The sequence below is a fragment of the Salvelinus namaycush genome, chromosome 31 (assembly GCF_016432855.1).
Source record: "Salvelinus namaycush isolate Seneca chromosome 31, SaNama_1.0, whole genome shotgun sequence".
Lineage (NCBI taxonomy): Eukaryota > Metazoa > Chordata > Actinopteri > Salmoniformes > Salmonidae > Salvelinus > Salvelinus namaycush.
In genome coordinates this window covers 43,667,437-43,688,679 of record NC_052337.1, presented here as the reverse complement: position 1 = coordinate 43,688,679, position 21,243 = coordinate 43,667,437, and the positions used below count along the sequence as shown (strand labels likewise).

General features: G+C 42.5%; 1 protein-coding gene across 2 annotated transcripts; it reads right to left on the bottom strand.

The window, feature by feature from the left end:
- Positions 1-12,715: 12,715 nt before the first annotated feature.
- Positions 12,716-21,102, bottom strand: LOC120025671 (alpha-1-microglobulin/bikunin precursor). 2 transcript variants are annotated; one of them, XM_038970221.1, is made up of 10 exons: positions 20,903-21,102; positions 20,167-20,309; positions 19,974-20,050; positions 19,600-19,716; positions 17,077-17,178; positions 16,796-16,896; positions 16,485-16,572; positions 15,937-16,104; positions 15,124-15,297; positions 12,716-12,895 (listed from the first exon to the last, which is right to left on the bottom strand). In XM_038970221.1, the coding sequence occupies exons 1-10, from the start codon at positions 21,014-21,016 to the stop codon at positions 12,867-12,869; spliced, it is 1,113 nt and encodes a 370-aa protein (XP_038826149.1). In that variant the 5' UTR covers positions 21,017-21,102; the 3' UTR covers positions 12,716-12,866. The 2 variants fall into 2 exon arrangements, with proteins under 2 accessions (XP_038826149.1, XP_038826150.1); XM_038970222.1 differs by having other exon boundaries at positions 16,835-16,896; positions 20,903-21,100.
- Between the last annotated feature and the right edge of the window lie 141 nt (positions 21,103-21,243).

Sequence of the window (21,243 nt, the reverse complement as noted above, 5' to 3'; positions counted from 1 at the left end):
CAAACCCTCCCCTAACCCGGGTCAATTGTGCGTCGCCTCATAGGTCTCCCGGTCGCAGCCAGCTGTGACACAGCCCGGGATCGAACCCGGATCTGTAGTGACGCCTCAAGCACTGCAGTGCTTTAGACTGCTGCGCCACTCGGGAAGCCTTTTTTATCTACCAATAGTTGCCCTTCTTTGCGAGGCATTGATCTTTGTGGTTGAATCTGTGTTTGCTCGACTGAGGGACCTTACAGATAATTGTATGTGTGGGGGTGGGGTACATAGATGAGGTTGCCATTAAACAATCATGTTAAACACTATTATTGCACATTCAGTCGATGCAAACATAATTCCACTTTGACATTATAGGGTATTGTGTGTAGGCAAGTGACACAAAACCTACATTTAATCCATTTTAAATTCAGGCTGTAACAAAAAAAATATGGAAAAGGTCAAGGTGTGTGAATACTTTCTGAAAGCACTGTATGTACACACACGTACACTGAGAGCATGTTTGCATGCAAAGTGAGAGATTATGCTAAAGCACTGACTGAGCATGTCTGTGTGAATGCATCATCGTCTCTAGCCTGAGATTGAATGTGTTTTCTATTCTATTTCGATGTGAAAGTTAAACTGCAACGGTCTCCTGAGCCATGTGAACGTGCTAGCAGTTGTGTGAGACTTGTCTGTGAAAAAGCCCCTAGCTGGGCCAGTGGTGTATTTATTTGGCACCTCTCTCAGTCCGACCAGGTGATGTGCCCTTGTACGGAAGGTCACTCGATGCTGTCAGTTCCCTTTTCCTCTCCGGATATTCCCAGCATTCTACTGGCCAGCGGAACGCAGTGCAGAGAGCAGTCAGGAACTCTGGGAACCAGGAGCAGGAAGCTAGCACCGCTCCAGTTGTTCCTTGGTTGGGCCAAACAGAGCAAAGCAGAGCCGGGGAGGAGAGGTGGCGGAGAGGGCTTGATGCTGGGGCTAGGTGGGAGTACTAGAGGGCTGTAATTTTTACTGGAGCCACATCTCCCTCTGCTGATTATTGATTCACACACCTCAGACCTAACACACAATGACCCACATGTATTTTTTTGTAGTTTCTTTATAGTTTGTAAACAATGAATTCCTCTACTGGGGACAATAAAATCTTGAATCGACTTTTATATTAGATGTTAGTTGTTTGCTATCAATGAATCATCTGCAATAGCCTTATGACCAATACCAAAGTCTAAGATTTGACACCTTACAATCTGCTCAGTGCATGTAAAAGATTTGCAAGGGCTCAACTTAATCCATATTTCTACAGATTCCGCTATTGAAGTTGAAAGGTCATTCCTGATTCACGCAGTGTTGAACATTGCCTTTACATTTCAATCATGCTGTAAAGCTGAACTTCCCGAGATGCGGCGCGGACACATGCAGCATTTCTCCTCGCCTTTCAGGGCTCAATTCAATCAAACCCGCATTGCAGTATTTACGCAGTAGCTTTTTTTCCCAATGTTCAAATTAACTCACAGACTGGTCTAGAGTACTGTATAAAAGAGTACAACTACAACCAGGGCGACCCCACTCACAGGTATGCTTTCACTTTTCAAAATTAGACGTTTGTGGGCACGTTATGAATATTGTAAATAAAGACTGCATAAACATTGCTATGGCGATTGAATGAATCCCAGCTTAAGGGCCGATTCAATCAGATCGGCTTTAGCCGACATCCTCATAGCTGATGTTTTGATGTGTCGGTGGTGGAACTGTGTTAGAGCTGTCAAATCTACAAGAGGCTCCCAGCATTATACCCAGAGTGGTGATTTTAGCATGGTCATCTTGGTGGGGCAAACAAAAACAAAAAAATGGGATGCACAACACAGCACTAAACAATACATTAATTGCCCACAATCTGTTCGGGCCTACATAAAGCTGTCCCTACAGCAGAGTCCCAACAGCAGTCCCAAAACCTTACCACTGCTACAACTGACTATCAGCGAAACAGTTCATTCAGCCTCATTTATTGCCTTTTAAAAAAACAGCTTATATGGCTGACTTGCTTAAACAAATGTGGGTTCTACTGACAATTGAAATGTACAAGCTATGGCATAAGGGGACGACTGGCGTATATTAGGCAACCCGTAATTTCGATTAAGCCATGAATGAGCGAGCTAGGATGGGCGTAGCCAATATAACTATTTGTTCAACACTTTTGAAATGTACAGCGACAGAATTCAGAACATGGGCCGTTCTTACAGTATTCTCCCTGGACACCAAGTCAGAACCGTAGGATAAATAAGGCAGTATATAAGCAGACAATGAAAGCTCTTACAATATTCAACAATTACATTTCTCTAAAACAGGTTATAGGCTACATGTGCACCACCATGTCAGAACAGTAGGCTAAGTTATGAGGGGAAAAGGGACCAAATTATTATGGGCTACTAACAGTTTACTACACAACATACACTTTTATTACTTTCTTAGCTACAGTATACATATCTTCCTAGCATAATACATCATTTATGCAGCAGCATACAATACATTTTTTGACTCACCTTCTTCTTCTTCTTTGATGAGGTTTAACAACGTTTGGCATCCAATAAATGTTGGATTACAGCCACCTACTAGACTGGAGTACAACTCCCTTATACTTTGCTTGAAAAAATAAATAAATATACAAATACCCTACCATCTAACACTACACTCACAAAATAAAAATACAAAAAATAAATAAATAACACCACCCTACTCCACTAATTAAATCTATTTCAATCAAATCAAATCAAATGCATTTATATAGCCCTTCTTACATCAGCTGATATCTCAAAGTGCTGTACAGAAACCCAGCCTAAAACCCCAAACAGCAAGCAATGCAGGTGTAGAAGCACGGTGGCCAACCCAGACAGGGAGACCACGTCAGTGACTCAACCCACTCAAGTAAATCACCTCTCCTAGGGACGGCATGGAAGAGCACCAGTAAGCCAGTGACTCGGCCCCTGTAATAGGGTTAGAGGCAGAGAATCCCAGTGGAGAGAGGGGAACCGGCTAGGCAGAGGCAGCAAGGGTGGTTTGTTGCCCCAGTACCTTTCCGTTCACCTTCACACTCCTGGGCCAGTCTACACTCAATCATAGGACCTACTGAAGAGATGAGTCTTCAATAAAGACTTAAAGGTTGAGACCGAGTCTACGTCTCCCACATGGGTAGGCAGACCATTCCATAAAAATTGAGCTCTATAGGAGAAAGCCCTACCTCCAGCTGTTTGCTTAGAAATTCTAGGGACAATTAGGAGGCCGCGTCTTGTGACCGTAGCGTACGTGTAGGATGTACGGCAGGACCAAATCGGAAAGATAGGTAGGAGCAAGCCCATGTAATGCTTTGTAGGTTAGCAGTAAAACCTTGAAATCAGCCCTTGCCTTAACAGGAAGCCAGTGTAGGGAGGCTAGCACTGGAGTAATATGATCAAATTTTGGGGTTCTAGTCAGGATTCTAGCAGCCATATTTAGCACTAACTGAAGTTTATTTAGTGCTTTATCCGGGTAGCCGGAAAGTAGAGCATTGCAGTAGTCTAACCTAGAAGTAACAAAAGCATGGATTAATTTTTCTGCATCATTTTTGGACAGAACATTTCTGATCTTTGCAATGTTACACAGATGGAAAAAAGCTGTCCTTGAAACAGTCTTGATATGTTCGTCAAAAGAGAGATCAGGGTCCAGAGTAACGCCGAGGTCCTTCACAGTTTTATTTGAGACGACTGTACAACCATCAAGATTAATTGTCAGATTCAACAGAAGATCTCTTTGTTTCTTGGGACCTAGAACAAGCATCTCTGTTTTGTCCGAGTTTAAAAGTAGAACGTTTGCAGCCATCCACTTCCTTATGTCTGAAACACAGGCTTCCAGCGAGGGTAATTTTGGGGCTTCACCATGTTTCATTGAAATGTACAGCTGTGAAAGTTAATATTATGTTTTCGAATGACATCCCCAAGAGGTAAAATATATAGTGAAAACAATAGTGGTCCTAAAACGGAACCTTGAGGAACACCAAAATTTACAGTTGATTTGTCAGAGGACAAACCATTCACAGAGACAAACTGATATCTGTCTGACAGATAAGATCTAAACCAGGCCAGAACTTGTCCGTGTAGACCAATTTGGGTTTCCAATCTCTCCAAAAGAATGTGGTAATCGATGGTATCAAAAGCAGCACTAAGGTCTAGGAGCACGAGGACAGATGCAGAGCCTTGGTCTGACGCCATTAAAAGGTAATTTACCAGATTCACAAGTGCAGTCTCCACCACTTAACACACCCTGTAACTGTTCTGATGACAAGTCTCGCACACTCAAATACCCCTGCAGCTGCCACCACAACCTCAATTTTCTGCAATTTATGCAGTACAGTTGATAACCATTACTATAAATGCTAAAAATCCTAATCTTACTGAAACATATACCACTTGTTGGCCTATCCCACTGTACTGGTATAGATCTACTACTCATACCACTCCTCTCAGGATCCCTCCCCCTTGACCCATCTTCCTTTACTTTCACTGTCTCAACATATGACAATTTCTGCACTACTCTAACCCTGGAAACATCAACCTGCCTCTCTCCAAAAGGAAATTTCTGATCCCCAGCTCCATGGGTACCCCTACAATTAACACATACCACTATTTTCCCCACTGCTACACATTCCTTTGTCTCATGCCCTTCTGCACACTTCTCACACCTAGGAACCTCCCTCCTACACACTCCTGCCACATGCCCATAAGCTTGACACCTGTAACAACGTAATGTATATCCTAACATCACTTTGTTGGGTAAAGACTCAACATCAAAACTCAAAGTAAAAGACTCAACAACAAGAACAGACTATGACTCTTCTGTTTCCCCACTCACGCCACCCTGTCTGCGTCGCACCAAACAACGAGCATCACCGGGAATCTTCCCCTTCAGTTGGTCAACTTTTACATTTACCGCTACCCCAGTTATCACTCCTTTCAATGGCGCCCTTTTCTTGAGCGCAAAACAATTCACATCTCTTGCCCCCATTCGTTTAACCCAGAGCGCTTTCTCCCTCTGACCAGCAGAAACACAAACAATTATCACAAGACCACTTCTGGTTACCCTCACCAATTCCAGCACTCTGTTTTCACCCACCCTGAAACCACAAATGGATCTGCCAAAAGGCAAGGGTCCACCTTTCCCAAAAACGTCACTCCTACTGTCACAGACTCATCTTTATCCTGACCCTCGGTGCAAGCCTCGGGCTCCGAGAACTTCACCACACCTACCACCGATACTTCGCCCTCATTCACTTCCATTTCTCCTCTTGTCTTCAGCTCCCCCTGCTTATACTTTCTACCAATCTTCTTTTACAAACCATCTCCCTTTTTTCCGCCATTTTTAACCGACTCAAGCTTACCGTCTTCCTCCCTCTCTCTCTTAGACCTCCTCTGCCTCTCTTTTCCCGACAATTCCTCGTCCGTATTCCAAGTAGATGTCTCCTTATGATAATACTGCACTTCTCCTGACATACATCTTGTTCTTGTCTTCTCAAGGGACGCCATTTAACCGGCTGTCATAATCTCCGTACAATCAGCACGAACTCCTCGGGATGTAACGCTCAACAGTGCATCCCACTTATAAAGCAGCTGCTTCGTCTTGATGTTCGTCGTTATCTATAGCGCTCTTCCAACCACCATCCACCGTCTCGCTTCCTTCACCCTCCGCCTCCCTCCCCAGCAAGGTACCCGACCACAGTGATGATGTCATCAAAAGTAAGACAATAGCTGTGTTTGAATACTCATACTAACTGCACTAACCATACTATTTGTGACGTGAATTGAGTATCTTTGGACTCACCTTGTTCTGCTGTGCTCATTTGAACAGGAAGGTTGCACGGCGGTTCTTCCTGGGCACATTTTGTCATCAAACTTTGACATCAAAGTCTGGAATTCTCTGGGTTGATGGTGCTTCCAAGACAACTGGGAACTCAGAAAAAAACAAGGTACGAATCATGACGTCAGTGATCTTCAGGTCGGAGCTCTAGAAAGAGGCCCGAGTTCTCGACCTTTTTCCGAGTCCCCAGTTGTCTTGAATTCACTGATATCTGAGATTTCCCAGTTCCGTGTTTCCAGTTGTTTTGAACGCAGCAGAAGTCATGTTGGATTGACAGTATGGCCAATGTTGACTGTTTATCCTTTTAAGCTTGGAAAAGAGACCCTTAAACCCAGACTTGGACCACACCCCCTCTCCACTGAATAGCAGTCTAGTGATTGTTTTGCAGTGCTTGCAGTTAGCCACAGATGCCTTCCAAACCACTCATTGTTGAATTTGAGATTTCCAACTTGTTGTGTAATGTTTATGTCCAATGGCCGATGAGCACCGATACGATTTATCTATAATTTCTCTTCATTATTTCTCTTCATATGACAAGGATTTAAAAGGATTTCCCAGTAGATTGCCGACTTGATTCATGATGATGACTGCTAGCTTGCTAGCTAAGATTTTGAAAGTTTTATGTTGACATGATCAGTCCAATCAAAGTTACAGTAGATATAACGTGATTTTACGTTATTTCATCTGTGGCCACTGACCTCGATCCTTCTTGGATGGGCACTTTTAATGTAACTCTATGGCTGCACCCAATGTGCTTGAATTTTTTAGCTCTCCCCATAGATTTTGTGGTGAGGGAGTATCCCTATGAGTGACAGAACACTGAGCCAATCAAGTCGCAACTAGAGAACATTACCAACCCCCACCACAGAAAGCACTGAGCTAGGCTGAAACACTTGCATTTTGGGGATGCCTTACTCAAGAAAGCAAAAAAAGTGACCATGTTTGTATGCAGCTTTATTAACTGTTTGCAAACTGATATGTGACATGTATTAATGTACAAATAACATGCAAAACAGGCACACCAACAAACAAAAAAACGGATCGCCACTGACATTGGCTGCACGGAGTTGTAATAAGGGAAATCCTATGCAGCCTTGTTTACAAGTTCGAACACTTGAATCTGAGATGTAATCAGGGGTGTGTAAGGCGATATGGTCCGGTATGGCTTCCCGTAAAATAAATTATGTGGGTATGCCATACCGGTAAAACGTGAGCCTTTCACAATTAATACAACATGTCCAAAAAACTATAGGCTTTCATACCATTATTTAACATTACTGCATGTCAGCCGCAATTAGTGAATTGATTTGAAACTGGTTGGCATACTCTCCAAATTGCATTGTGGTTTGTGGAGAACACTTACATTTTTTGGAGGCGGAGATGAGTGGCCGAGACCAAGGCGCGTGGACAGCAGTGGATGATGCATCAATTCAGGCTACAAGTGTAGGCCTAATGACAATCGCAGAATATCATTTGTATTTGTATTTTTATTTATTATGAATCCTCATTAGCTTCTGCCAAAGCAGCAGCTACTCTTCCTGGGGTCCAGCAAAATTAAGGCAGTTTATACCATTTTAAAACATTAGAATATATTCACAGATTTCACAACACACTGTGTGCCCTCAGGCCCCTACTCCACCACTACCACATATCTACAGTACTAAATCCATGTGTATGTATAGTGTGTATGTTATCGTGTGTGTGTGTGTGTGTGTGTGTGTGTGTGTGTGTGTGTGTGTGTGTGTGTGTGTGTGTGTGTGTGTGTGTGTGTGTGTGTGTGTGTGTGTGTGTGTGTGTGTGTGTGTGTGTGTGTGTGTGTGTGTGTGTGTGTGTGTGTGTGTGTGTGTGTGTGCATGTGTCTGTGCCAATGTTTGTTTTGCTTCACAGTCCCCATTGTTCCATAAGGTGTTTTTGTATCTGTTTTTTAAATCTAATTTTACTGCTTGCGTCAGTTACTTGATGTGGAATAGAGTTCCATGTAGTCATGGCTCTATGTAGTACTGTGTCTGTTCTGGACTTGGGGACTGTGAAGAGACCTCTTGTGGCATGTCTTGTGGGGTATGCATGGGTGTCCGAGCTGTGTGCCAGTATTTTAGACAGACAGCTCGGTGCATTCAACATGTCAATACCTCTCATAAATAAAAGTAGTGATGAAGTCAATCTCTCCTCCACTTTCAGCCAGGAGAGATTGACATGCATATTATTAATATTAGCTTTCTGTGCACATCCAAGGGCCAGCAGTGCTGCCCTGTTCTGAGCCAATTGCAATTTTCCTAAGTCATTTTTTGTGGCACCTGACCACATGACTGAACAGTAGTCAAGGTGTGACAAAACTAGGGCCTGTAGGACCTGCCTTGTTGATAGTGTTGTTAAGAAGGCAGGGCATCGCTTTATTATAGACAGACTTCTCCCCATCTTAGCTACTACTGCATCAATATGTTTTGACCATGACAGTTTACAATCTAGTGTTACTCCAAGCAGTTTAGTCATCTCAATTTGCTCAATTTCCACATTATTTATTACAATATTTAGTTGAGGTTTAGAGTTTAGTGAGTGTTTTGTTCCAAATACAATGCTTTTAGTTTTAGAAATATTTAGTGCTAAGTTATTCCTTGCCACCCACTCTGAAACTAACTGCAGCTCTTTGTTGAGTTGCAGTCATTTCAGTCGTTGTAGTAGCTGACGTGTATAGTGTTGAGTCATCCGCATACATAGAAACTCTGGCTTTACTCAAAGTCAGTGGCATATTGTTAGTAAAAATGGAAAAAAGCCAGGGGCCCAAACAGCTACCCTGGGGAATTCCTGATTCTAACTGGATTATATTTGATAGGCTTCCATTAAAGTAACAAGTAACTCTTTATCCACATTATAGCAGGGGGTGTAAAGCCATAACACATACGTTTTTCCAGCAGCAGACTATGATCAACAATGTCAAAAGCTGCACTGAAGTTTAACAAGACAGCCCCCACAATCATTTTATCATCAATTTCTCTCAGCCAATCACCAGTCATTTGTGTAAGGGCTGTGATTGTTGAGTGTCCTTCCCTATAAGTATGCTGAAATTCTGTTGTCAATTTGTTTACTGTAAAATAGCATTGTATCTGGACACAATTCTTTTCAGAAGTTTACTGAGGGTTGGTAACAGGCTGATTGGTCGACTATTTGAGCCAGTAAAGGGGGCTTTACTGTCACTCCCTGATCTGTTTCACCTGTCCTTGTTATTGTCTCCACCCCCTCCAGGTGTCGCTTATTTTCCCCAGTGTATTTATCCCTGTTTCCTGTCTCTCTGTGCCAGTTCGTCTTATATGTTAGTCAAGTTTTGACCCCTGCCTGACTCTGGACTACTTTCCCGCCTGCCTGATCATCCTGCCTGCCCTTCGGTACCGTTTGGACTCAGAACTGGTTTTGATGGTTTTGCCTGTCCATGACTATTCTCTTGCCTTACGCTATTGGATTAATGAATATTGTAAGACTCCAACCATCTGCCTCCTGTGTCTGCATCTGGGTTTCGCCTTGTGTCATGATATTTACTGTTCTTGGGTAGCGGAATGACTTTCGCTTCTCTCCAGGCCTGAGGGCACACACTCTCTAGTAGGCTTAAATTGAAGATGTGGCAATATTGTCTGCTATTATCCTCAGTAATTTTCCATCTAGATTGTCAGACCCCGGTGGCTTGTCATTGTTGATAGACAACAATTTTTTCACCTCTTCCACACTGACTTTACGGACTTCAAAAGTACAATTCTTGTCTTTCATAATTTGGTCCGATATACTTGGATGTGTAGTGTCAGCATTTGTTGCTGGCATGTCATCCCTAAGTTTGCTTATCTTGCCAATGAAAAAGTCATTAAAGTAGTTTGCATTATCAGTGGGCTTTGTGATGAATGAGCCATCTGATTCAATGAATGAAGGAGCCGAGTTGGCTTTTTTCCCCAAAATTTCATTTAAGGTGCTCCAAAGCTTTTTACTATCATTATTGATATTATTTATTTGTTTTCAAAGTGTAATTTATTTTTATTTAGTTTAGTCACATTTCTAAATTTGCAGTACGTTTGCCAATCAGTTGGGCTGCCAGTGTCACGACTTCCGCCGAAGTTGGTCCCTCTCCTTGTTCGGGCGGCGTTCGGCGGTCGAAGTCGCCGACCTTCTAGCCATCGCTGATCCTCTTTTCATTTTCCATTGGTTTTGTCTTGTCTTCCATCACACCTGGTTCCAAATCCCATCAATTACATGTTGTGTATTTAACCCTCTGTTCCCCCTCATTGTCCTTGTCGGTGATTGTTTGTTTGTAAGCTATGTGCAAGATATGTTCTGGTGTGCGATGGGTTTTGTACCCACTTGTATTATTTTGTATATTTTGGTTTTCGGAGTTTTTGAGCACTTATTAAACTGCGCCGTTTTATACCAAGTTCGATCTCCTGCGCCTGATTTCCCTGCCACCAGCACGCACCTTTACAGCCAGACTGTAACAACCTTAGGCGTAGTGGGTGCGGAGTCAGGTGCAGGAGGCAGAAAGTTCTGAATAGCGCTTTAATCAGCACCGGGCAAAATAGTACATACAACGAAACTGAGCGTCATAAAACACATGGCCAAAACAGGAACCAAACCAAGATTGCACTACCCCACATACAAAGTGGGAATAAACAAGCCCGCACGGAGAGGGGCCTACCGACTTAAATAGCCAAACTAAAAGTCTAAACAAGAAACAGGTGAAACAAATCAGACCAAACCAACAGAAAAGGGAAAAAGGGATCGGTGGCAGCTAGTAGGCCGGTGAATATTCTTTACATCAACATATGAATCACTACAGAACTTATTGTAAGACCTCTTATACACTATATTAGGCCCAGCCTTTGGAACTTTGGTTTTCCTAGATATGGCTATTATATTGTGATCACTACATCCAATGGATTTGGATACTGCTTTAAAGCAAATATCTGCAGTGTTAGTAAAGATGTGATCGATACATGTTGATGATTTAATTCCTGTGCTGTTTGTAACTACCCTGGTAGGTTGACTGACAACCTGATCCAGGTTGCAGGCACTGGTTACAGTTTGAAGTTTTTTCCTGAGTGGGCAGCTTGATGATAGCCAGTCAATATTTAAATCACCCAGAAAATATTTTTTTCTGTTTATCACATATATTATCAAACATTTCACACATATTATCCAGATACTGACTGTTAACACTTGGTGGTCTATAGCAGCTTCCCACAAGAATGGGCTTTAGGTGAGGCAGATGAACCTGTAGCCATATTACTTCAATAGTATATAACATTAGATCGTCTCTAAGCTTCACAGGAATGTGGTTCTGAATATAGACCGCAACACCACCCCCGTTGGCATTTCTGTCTTTTCGGTAGATGTTATAACCACGTATTGCGACCACTGTATCATCAAAGGTATTATCTAAGTGAGTTTCAGAGATAGTCAGAATATGACTGTCATCTGTTACAAGCAAGTTATTGACTTCATGGACCTTGTTTCGTAGGCTACATATGTTACGTAGGTGTTTTGTAACACGTCTCTTTCCATTCATCAAATTGCTGGTGCACAGTGCACTGTTGGGGTTAGGATGCTGAAATGATTTTGCGAGTGGACGAATGTGCGACAGGAGCGCCTTTGTTAAGTGATTGTTTGGTTGTGTTTATGCCACATTACAAGGCATAGGCGTCCATAGGCTAAGCTTTCCCTAAAGTAAATTGAATCAAACGTTCCAAAACTATATAGCCTAATTAGCTTACTCATGTCTATACAGAAATAAATACAATTATTCATAATAGGCTACAACACCGGAAAGCATGATTTGGCCACAGAGGATCATTAGCTTTTTTTTTTAAGCTGTGGAATGTTTTACATCGCATAGCCTACAGTCGGAAGGGCCCACCATTTGGGTAGCGAGTGCTGCAAATACCAAATAGATGATTGTTGAGTTGCGACTGTCAGGGATAAGCTGAGAGACCCAGCCAGGCATATCGCAATAATTTTAAAATACAATCACGGGAAAAATGTTTGGAAAGAGATGACAATAAAAAGACTCCAATCTGTCATTTAGTTATCAAAATTCTTAACTTAATTGAGCGAACAGTAGCCTTATTGGCACCAGCGGAAAACATCAGCCATATCCCTGGTGAGTGTGCATATTCACTGTCTTTGTCATTGGATCAGTATCACTTTTGTTTGTTTTTGGACAAGATTTCCTCCTCCAAGGTAGATAGACATATTGTATTTGGGTTTCCCCTTTCGTAAGAAGAAAACATTGTTTTTATCGATATGTTTGTCAGTGTCAGCAGTGTATGCTACCCTGTCATTTTTGTACTATATTAAAAAAATGTGTGCGCCCAATTAGGTGTTCTATACCTGTAAGACATTACATCTATTTTCACCCCTGGATGTAATATACACCTCAATTAGGCTTTTAGAAATCCTCATTTAGTTGAATGATTTTATATTTGAGCATCATTATTTCTATGTAGCATACACCTTCTCGCTCGGAACGTCTAATGCGAGTGGGATGGGTGTGGCTTCGTGACAATGATCACAAGAGCAGCCAGCTGATCACTGATTTGACAGAGCCAATGCAATTCCACCTCGGACACAGCCGAAACATCAGCCCTGCTAGTGTTGGTTATCGCCAGTTTAAGGTTAATCTGATTGAATCTAGGCCTACAGTTCTATCGCACTGTAGCGCAGCTCTTCAGCGCTACAGATTGAATTGAGCACTTGGTGTTCCAAGCAAGAGAAGCAAAATGTTGGTTAACCACATATAAACTCAATCAAATGTATTCATGAAGACTTTGTTGATGTAAAGCACTTTATGACAACTATTGATGTAAAAAAGACAACGCTCACATAAGACATGAAGCCAAGCAGCTTAATCCATCATTTTATTGTGTTGGGTTCTGTTCTGTATTGAATGATATAGGTAGTCTTTCAGACGGCTAACCCAGACGGTGTTCTGTGCTGTGTTAGGATGTATTCTTCCTTATGACCTCTAATCTCCTTCAGTTTGCTTTCAGGAACTCAGTTTCTCCTGTAACACAAATACACAGTCATAAGATAACATATATTGCCATATTTTAATGTTTAACTGTATATATATATATATCTTCTTAAAAAAAAGAAGTAATCTTTATTTAACTAGGCAAGTCAGTTAAGAACAAATTCTTATTTACAATGACGGCCTACCAAAAGGCAAAAGGCCTCTTGCGGGGTTGGGGGCTGGGATTAAAAATACAACATTTATCAAATAAAAATGTAGGACAAATCACACATCATGACAAGAGAGAAAACACAACACTACATAAAGAGAGACCTAAGACAACAACATAGCAAGGCAGCAACACATAACACAGCATGGTAGCAACGAAACATGACAACAACATGGTAGCAACACATGGCGGCAGCACAACATGGTATCAGCACAAAACAGGGTACAAACATTATTGGGCACAGACAACAGCACAAAGGTAGAGAAGAAGGTAGAGACAATAATACATCACGCAAAGCAGCCCCAACTGTCAGTAAGCGTGTCCATGAATGAGTCTTTGAATGAAGAGATTGAGATAAAACTGTCCAGTTTTAGTGTTTGTTGCAGCTCGTTCCAGTCACTAGCTGATGTATGTACAGTGGGGCAAAAAAGTATTTAGTCAGCCACCAATTGTGCAAGTTCTCCCACTTAAAAAGATGAGAGAGGCCTGTAATTTTCATCATAGGTACACTTCAACTATGACAGACAAAATGAGAAAAAAAATCCAGAAAATCACATTGAAGGATTTTTAATGAATTTATTTGCAAATTATGGTGGACAATAAGTATTTGGTCACCTACAAACAAGCAAGATTTCTGGCTCTCACAGACCTGTAACTTCTTCTTTAAGAGGCTCCTCTGTCCTCCACTCGTTACCTGTATTAATGGCACCTGTTTGAACTTGTTATCAGTATAAAAGACACCTGTCCACAACCTCAAACAGTCACACTCCAAACTCCACTATGGCCAAGACCAAAGAGCTGTCAAAGGACACCAGAAACAAAATTGTAGACCTGCACCAGGCTGGGAAGACTGAATCTGCAATAGGTAAGCAGCTTGGTTTGAAGAAATCAACTGTGGGAGCAATTATTAGGAAATGGAAGACATACAAGACCACTGATAATCTCCCTCGATCTGGGGCTCCACGCAAGATCTCACCCCGTGGGGTCAAAATGATCACAAGAACGGTGAGCAAAAATCCCAGAACCACACGGGGGGACCTAGTGAATGACCTGCAGAGAGCTGGGACCAAAGTAACAAAGCCTACCATCAGTAACACACTACGCCGCCAGGGACTCAAATCCTGCAGTGCCAGACGTGTCCCCCTGCTTAAGCCAGTACATGTCCAGGCCCGTCTGAAGTTTGCTAGAGAGCATTTGGATGATCCAGAAGAAGATTGGGAGAATGTCATATGGTCAGATGAAACCAAAATAGAACTTTTTGGTAAAAACTCAACTCGTCGTGTTTGGAGGACAAAGAATGCTGAGTTGCATCCAAAGAACACCATACCTACTGTGAAGCATGGGGGTGGAAACATCATGCTTTGGGGCTGCTTTTCTGCAAAGGGACCAGGACGACTGATCCGTGTAAAGGAAAGAATGAATGGGGCCATGTATCGTGAGATTTTGAGTGAAAACCTCCTTCCATCAGCAAGGGCATTGAAGATAAAACGTGGCTGGGTCTTTCAGCATGACAATGATCCCAAACACACCGCCCGGGCAACGAAGGAGTGGCTTCGTAAGAAGCATTTCAAGGTCCTGGAGTGGCCTAGCCAGTCTCCAGATCTCAACCCCATAGAAAATCTTTGGAGGGAGTTGAAAGTCCGTGTTGCCCAGCAACAGCCCCAAAACATCACTGCTCTAGAGGAGATCTGCATGGAGGAATGGGCCAAAATACCAGCAACAGTGTGTGAAAACCTTGTGAAGACTTACAGAAAACGTTTGACCTCTGTCATTGCCAACAAAGGGTATATAACAAAGTATTGAGATAAACTTTTGTTATTGACCAAATACTTATTTTCCACCATAATTTGCAAATAAATTCATTAAAAATCCTACAATGTGATTTTCTGGAGAAAAAAATTCTCATTTTGTCTGTCATAGTTGAAGTGTACCTATGATGAAAATTACAGGCCTCTCTCATCTTTTTAAGTGGGAGAACTTGCACAATTGGTGACTGACTAAATACTTTTTTGCCCCACTGTATGCGTGTGAGCATATAGATCTCTCTTACCATCCTTCATCACCCCACAGTACTCCTCACACTCCCCCTTGGAGTAGAACTTGTTACTGTTGCCCTGGCAGTAGTCCTTTTTATATTCCAGACAGAGTCCAGAGCTGGGATCGAAGGCCCATATCTTGGGCTGCCCAGTGCAGGGTTGAGCATCCATGGGCATTCTGCAGGCAGCTGTAGAGAGACACACCTCACCAGACAGGAGGATAAGACATAAGAGACCATCTAGTCTTACACATAGCCTATGGGATAGGGTCATGAGCATCATAATGTATCTCAAAGTGGGTTGAGCTTTGTCACATTACCAACTAGGTTATCAAATCAAACTTTATTTGCCACATGCGGCGAATACAACAAGTGTAGACCTTACCGTGGAATGCTTACTTACAAGCCCTGAACCAACAGGGCAGTTCAAGAAGAAGAAAATATTCACCAAGTAGGCTAAAATAAAAAGTAATAATAAAAAGTAACACAATAAGAATAACAATAACGAGGCTATATACAGGGGGGCACCGGTACCGAGTCAGTGTTCGCGGGTACAGGCTAGTTGAGGTAATCTATACATGTAGGTGGGCGCGTAGTGACTATGCATACTTAAACAAACAAACAGCGAGTAGTAAATTGTAAATTGTCCGGTGGAAGTCAAGCCTGCGTCTCCTACGCACCGCAAGACTGTATTAGCCCACAGAGCTAAAGTCAAGGCTTTAGCTCTGGGGAGCTAACGGAAGTCGTGAGGTCTCACACAAGATTACCCATCACTCGAGTGTGGTTCACCTACGGAATAACCACCTCTGTTACACTCTATCCCCTCACCCTCAGTGCGGCAGCTCTGCAGACACTCCCTCTCAGTTACAAAGTTGTTCTGGTTGCCCATACAGCCTCCATAGGTGAACAGCTGACAGCCCATACTGGTGGAGTTGTAGAAGTAGCGCTCCACCATCCCGAAACAGGGACCTGCGTCCGGCTCCGCCTTACAGGACTCTGAGCAGAGGTGTACAGTAGCAGTGTAGCACTGTTAGTCAGACAGCCTGGTAAGTGCAGTGCATTGTTGGTGCTAACCATAGACACAGGGATGGACTGGGATCAGAAATCTGGAATTTCAAAAACACCAGATTTTTTCCCCCTGAGGACCCTGTTATTAGCCAAATAGTTATAATTTGCCAGAATTTCCCTATGGCCAGTCCATCCCTGCATAGACATACGTTATGTAAGTCACTGTATGCAATATACGGTATATGTAATATACATAATTGGTTCTATCAGCTTCCAGGGATTCCCTGACTAGACCCACACAAAGCGTAGGCTAAACCTTACATTTAGAGGTCAATGGCATAGCTAGCAGGCCCATCATGCACTCTCACCTGCACTCCGGAAGACCATGGTGTCATCACCCATACCGGAGCCCTCTACAGGGGCAGGATCAGGGAGGACTATGTTCCTCTTAGCTCTCTGGAGACAGACAGGTGAGTAGTTAGCATTGTTGGGGTCAATTCTCTTTCAATTCCAGTCAATTCAGGAAGTTTCCTGAAATTCCAAATCCAATTCAAATGATCTTCCATGCTTTTCAATGAAGAAAATGTGGAATTGGAATTGGAATTTGATTAACTTTCTTCAATGCCTTTCACCAAATCCACTTTTTAATTAAATCTCCGTCTCTGATACGGGGTACAACCTCAACATTGAAACTTGAATCATTGAATACAGGAAGTACCGGTGCCGTAATCTCAGACTGAGACTCTGCTGCTACAGGCTCTGCTCCTGGTATACACTCGCCTGTGGAGAGAGACAGCAGGGGTTCAAAGGTCAAAGAATGTTCAGACACATAGTGGATGTCACAGGTGTGTTTGTGTGTGTTTGTTTGTGCCTGTGTGCACACATGCCTGTGTGTGTGCCTGCCTGTGTGTGTGTGTGTGTGTGTACGTGTGTGTTTTGCGCACGTTTGTGTGCCTGTACCTTTGTTCTGTTTGATGATGACTGTGTCATCAGCCATGCCCTGCTCCCTCACCAGCCTCCTGAAGTCGTCCAAGATAGTGGTCCGCAGTTCCATGGTGCGGCCTGAAGGAGGCAGCATTTTAATTTAGTTCTGCTGCAGAATATATAGTACTAACCATAAAAATAAAATCTATTTCGACGATAATAACATTATAGCTGTGAATGGCCTGGTCCCAGATCTGTTTGTGGTCCTGCCAACTCCTATAGTCATTGTCATATTTCTGTTTGTGCTGCTTCATGCCAAACCACAGGTGAACAGGTTGATTCGGTCCCCCCAATAATTTCTTCAAAAATAAATAATAATTATATATCAGGACCAGTCAAAGGTTTGGACACACCTACTCATTCAAGGGTTTTTCTGTATTTTTACTATTTTCTAAATGGTAGAATAATAGCTAATACATATTATTTCTGGGGGTTGGGGGGGACACCTGGAGGTCGGGGGCCCCCGAGATAGCATATGAACACATCATCAGCAATGGCAAAATCTGTAGAATTGCAGGAAATTTGCTTTAACGGTCGATTTTGGGCACAAAAAAAACATTCCAACTCCTCCTCTTTCTCAATTTTCTAATAGAAATGGGGTGTGCCTTTGGTGCTTCATTGATGTGTCTGTCTGTAGCTACCCAGTAGCTCCTCCAATATTTGTTGACCTCATTTCACAGGATTTGTTTTTGTACGGAAGCTGTAGAGATCGGTAAGAAATGGCACTTCTGTATCCATATATCTGATTCATCACATGTTTTTTTTAAGCATTAAATTACCTGGTATGATGGTGCATTAACAGTTATACAGTTTAAAGCCGTTATTTATGTGTTTTTGCACAAAGTTGACCAGTATAGTAACTGTCCAGTTCTTCCAGATCTCTATGGAATATGACCTATAGTTAATTACAATACGAGTGAAAAAGTTTTCCATCCAAAAAATGATAATTAAGTATGTTAAAAAGCAACTTTTCTGTGTTGGAATGGTGTGGGCATACCCCAACAACCCGTTGGTGTGGGCTTATACCAGTCATTAAAAATATCTATGCGAGTAGACCACTGATTGGCCAGCTCATCCTCAGCAGGATGACATCATCCTCTATGAGGAAATAGAAAGCATTTTTTAAAAGGTCTGCTTGAGGTGTTTTTTTTTTAAGTGTTTTTATTTCTCCAATTTATGCTTTGGCCAGAAATACGAGTTTAGGATGAGTCAACAACATTATTTGGGTTTGAGTTAACAGAATATGAACTTTTAAAAGTTAAATTATTACTGGACAGTTACAACATTTTCTCTCATCCTCATGGCAAAATATGAAGAATAGCATGATGAGCTATACATTTTCTCTCTTCCCCATGGCAAAATGTGTAGAATTGCAGGAAAGTTGCGGTTTTCTCTCAGAATCATGACAAAATGTGTAGAATAATATTAAAAAACAGACCACTTTTCTCTCTGCCCCAAGGCAAAATGTGTTGAAATGCAGGAGTTGAAATATAAGAAGTTAGCTGCTCCCCCTCCCCCTCAATATATATATATTTTTTTTGGGGGGGGGGGGTTGGGCGGCCTTCCACTTATACTTATACTGTGTTTTCAAAATACCCCTCGTAATACGGCATAATAAGTCATGCCAAACTGTGTAGAATTGCAGGAAATGCATTTTAAAATGTCAGAAAAAAACCTGGACCCACCGTCTACTGTTAGACCCATCCAATATCTGCAACACAATTTCGCCCTTGCACAAAACATGACAAACGACCACCATAGCTGGAACCAGGCTAATAAAGGGGTTTGATTAATCTCACCCGGGCGCACGTGTAGGCGTGTTTTGCATCGGCTGAAAGTTGATTGCATTAGATTTTGAACCAGGCTACCTCCGAGGTGTGAGCCAGGTGCTCTGTTCAAAGGCCACGGCGAAGTTGGCTCAAAACAAAAGTCATGTAATTAAGCATGGGTAGTAATTAGTAGGATTCTGTGATTGCTTTTGATGAAAACACTATCTGCCTTCCCAATGAAAAATGTAAACATTTACATATGTAAATGTGTAAATTTACATATTTACAAAAGAGAGAGATGTTGTATATGTTTCTGGACGATGCACCATGCTGCCTTGTTGAAAAAATGACAGAGCAGCACAGATTACGGTTCGATTTGAGAAGGGAGCACCTCCCTCCCCGATTTTGCTGGATGACGTGACAGGCTTTTGGCCCGGGGCCCTGCGGCTCAGCATAATCGAATCCGCCCATTGTCTCAGTGGTGTTGTGTGATACAGGTGCGTTAGTAAAATAAATTAAAATAAAGGTTTTGTCAGAAACACCGGATAGGTGCAGTTAAATGTGTCGTTTCATAGGTCAACTATAGTAGCCCGTCACCCCTGGAGCAAGTTAGGGTTAGGTCAAGGGAACATCGACAGATTTGTACAGATATTTGTACCAGCAACCTTACGGGCTACTGACCCAACACTAACCGCTAGGCTATCTGCTCCATATTAGTAGTGACACTCACTGTATAACTTGGCAGACTTGGTCTTCTCGCCACCAGTCTTCTGTTTACTCATCATGACGATGGCATACTCATCATAGTTAGTGTGAACGACATAGGCATCAACATCAGCCCCCCACTCTGCATGGAGGAGAACACAAACATACAGTACATACTGTCAATGACCTGCCATCTTTGACTTCATAAATATGGTTGGTGAGACAGTGGTATAATTTTTCACCTCCCAGTCTGAGAGTATTAGAACAGTGTAAGCCATTGGCTGCAATTCTATCTTGCATATCAGAGGGGACAAGTTTTTTCAGATCTACAAGCGCCCAGGAGGTAAGGGATATGACTTGATTTGGGATTCAGGGTATGAACAGACATTAAAGACTCACTGGCAACGTGGTAGGTGAATCTTCCAGGTGTGTCTGTTAGCTCATAATCACCAGAGATCTGCTTACATGTCCCGTGCCTACGCACACACACACACGTACGTACATAATATATTTAGTTAAGCTATGGTGAATCCAGTAGCAATATTAGAGGCAGTTCAGAGACACACGCATATGTGTGTGTGTGTAAGCTCACTTTTTCATGCTGCGTTTCATGCTGACTTTGCCTTCAGTGTCCCCGGCCTGCAGCTCCAGTATGCCGATAGCTGCGTCTCCTCTGTGGCGCTGCATCCAGGGACAGGTGGACGCTACCGCAATATCATGCCACTTCCCCATGAACTGACCCATGAAGAGAGAGAGAGAGAGAGAGAGAGAGAGAGAGAGAGAGAGAGAGAGAGAGAGAGAGAGAGAGAGAGAGAATTAAGACAGACAGAGAATATATATGCACTACTAGTCTCTCATGACTAGTCTCACATGACCTGGATTTAAATATTTAAAGCTTTTTCATCAAACTGTCCCCATTTCTTGTTATCCTCAGACAAATTATTGCTTTAATTTTTGGTCTAATTCTCATTTCTGGAAAAGGCTTAAAATAAAGGTTCAAATCCAGGTCATGTGGCATGATTAATCAAAACGTAATTTGGTTCTGGGTTCCAAGATGGAGTTTTTTTTACAGACCAACAATGCAGTATTTACAGATGTTAACAGGCACCCATAGAAACACTTTAGACCGTACAAGCTGACCAAAAGCAAACACATTTTGACCTCTCAACTGAATCATCCAGTACACACAATTTTTAAACCCGCAACTGGTTATGGCTGTGCTATTGAAGAATATTTGAGAGAAAGCAAGAGAGACAGAGCAAACTCATTGGGAAGGCTATGAGAAAGGGAGAAAGAGTAACCTCGATGACTAAGAAACTAACTCTTACCTTGCTCAGGTCAAAGTTCTCCTGTGTGGGGAAGAGAGGTTCGGCAAGCACTGGCACCCCATGGAGGGGGTCCACCAGGACCAAAAGGACCACAAGTATGACACCCTGCTGCATTCTGTCTGTGTGTCTCCGATACGAACCCCCGACTGAGTTTCTTCTGAGCTCCTGGATCTGCTGGGAGAGCACACCCACCCCTCCAACCCTCCACCTCTGATCCCTCCATCCCTCCACTGGACTATTCTAGCAAACCAGAGAGCATTGACCCATATGTATTTACCCCTTTCTATACCCCCTCAAACTCCAGCAGAAAACAAACAGCAAATAGAGCAAAGTTCTCCTTA

Coding starts and splice junctions, on each gene's coding strand:
- LOC120025671 (XM_038970221.1), bottom strand. CDS start 21,016: ATGCAGCAGGGTGTCATACTTGTGGTCCTTTTGGTCCTGGTGGACCCC. Junction 20,051..20,166: donor ATGAAACGCAGCATGAAAAA/GTGAGCTTACAC, acceptor GTGTGTGCGTAG/GCACGGGACATGTAAGCAGA. Junction 12,896..15,123: donor CTGTGGGGTGATGAAGGATG/GTAAGAGAGATC, acceptor TTTGTGTTACAG/GAGAAACTGAGTTCCTGAAA.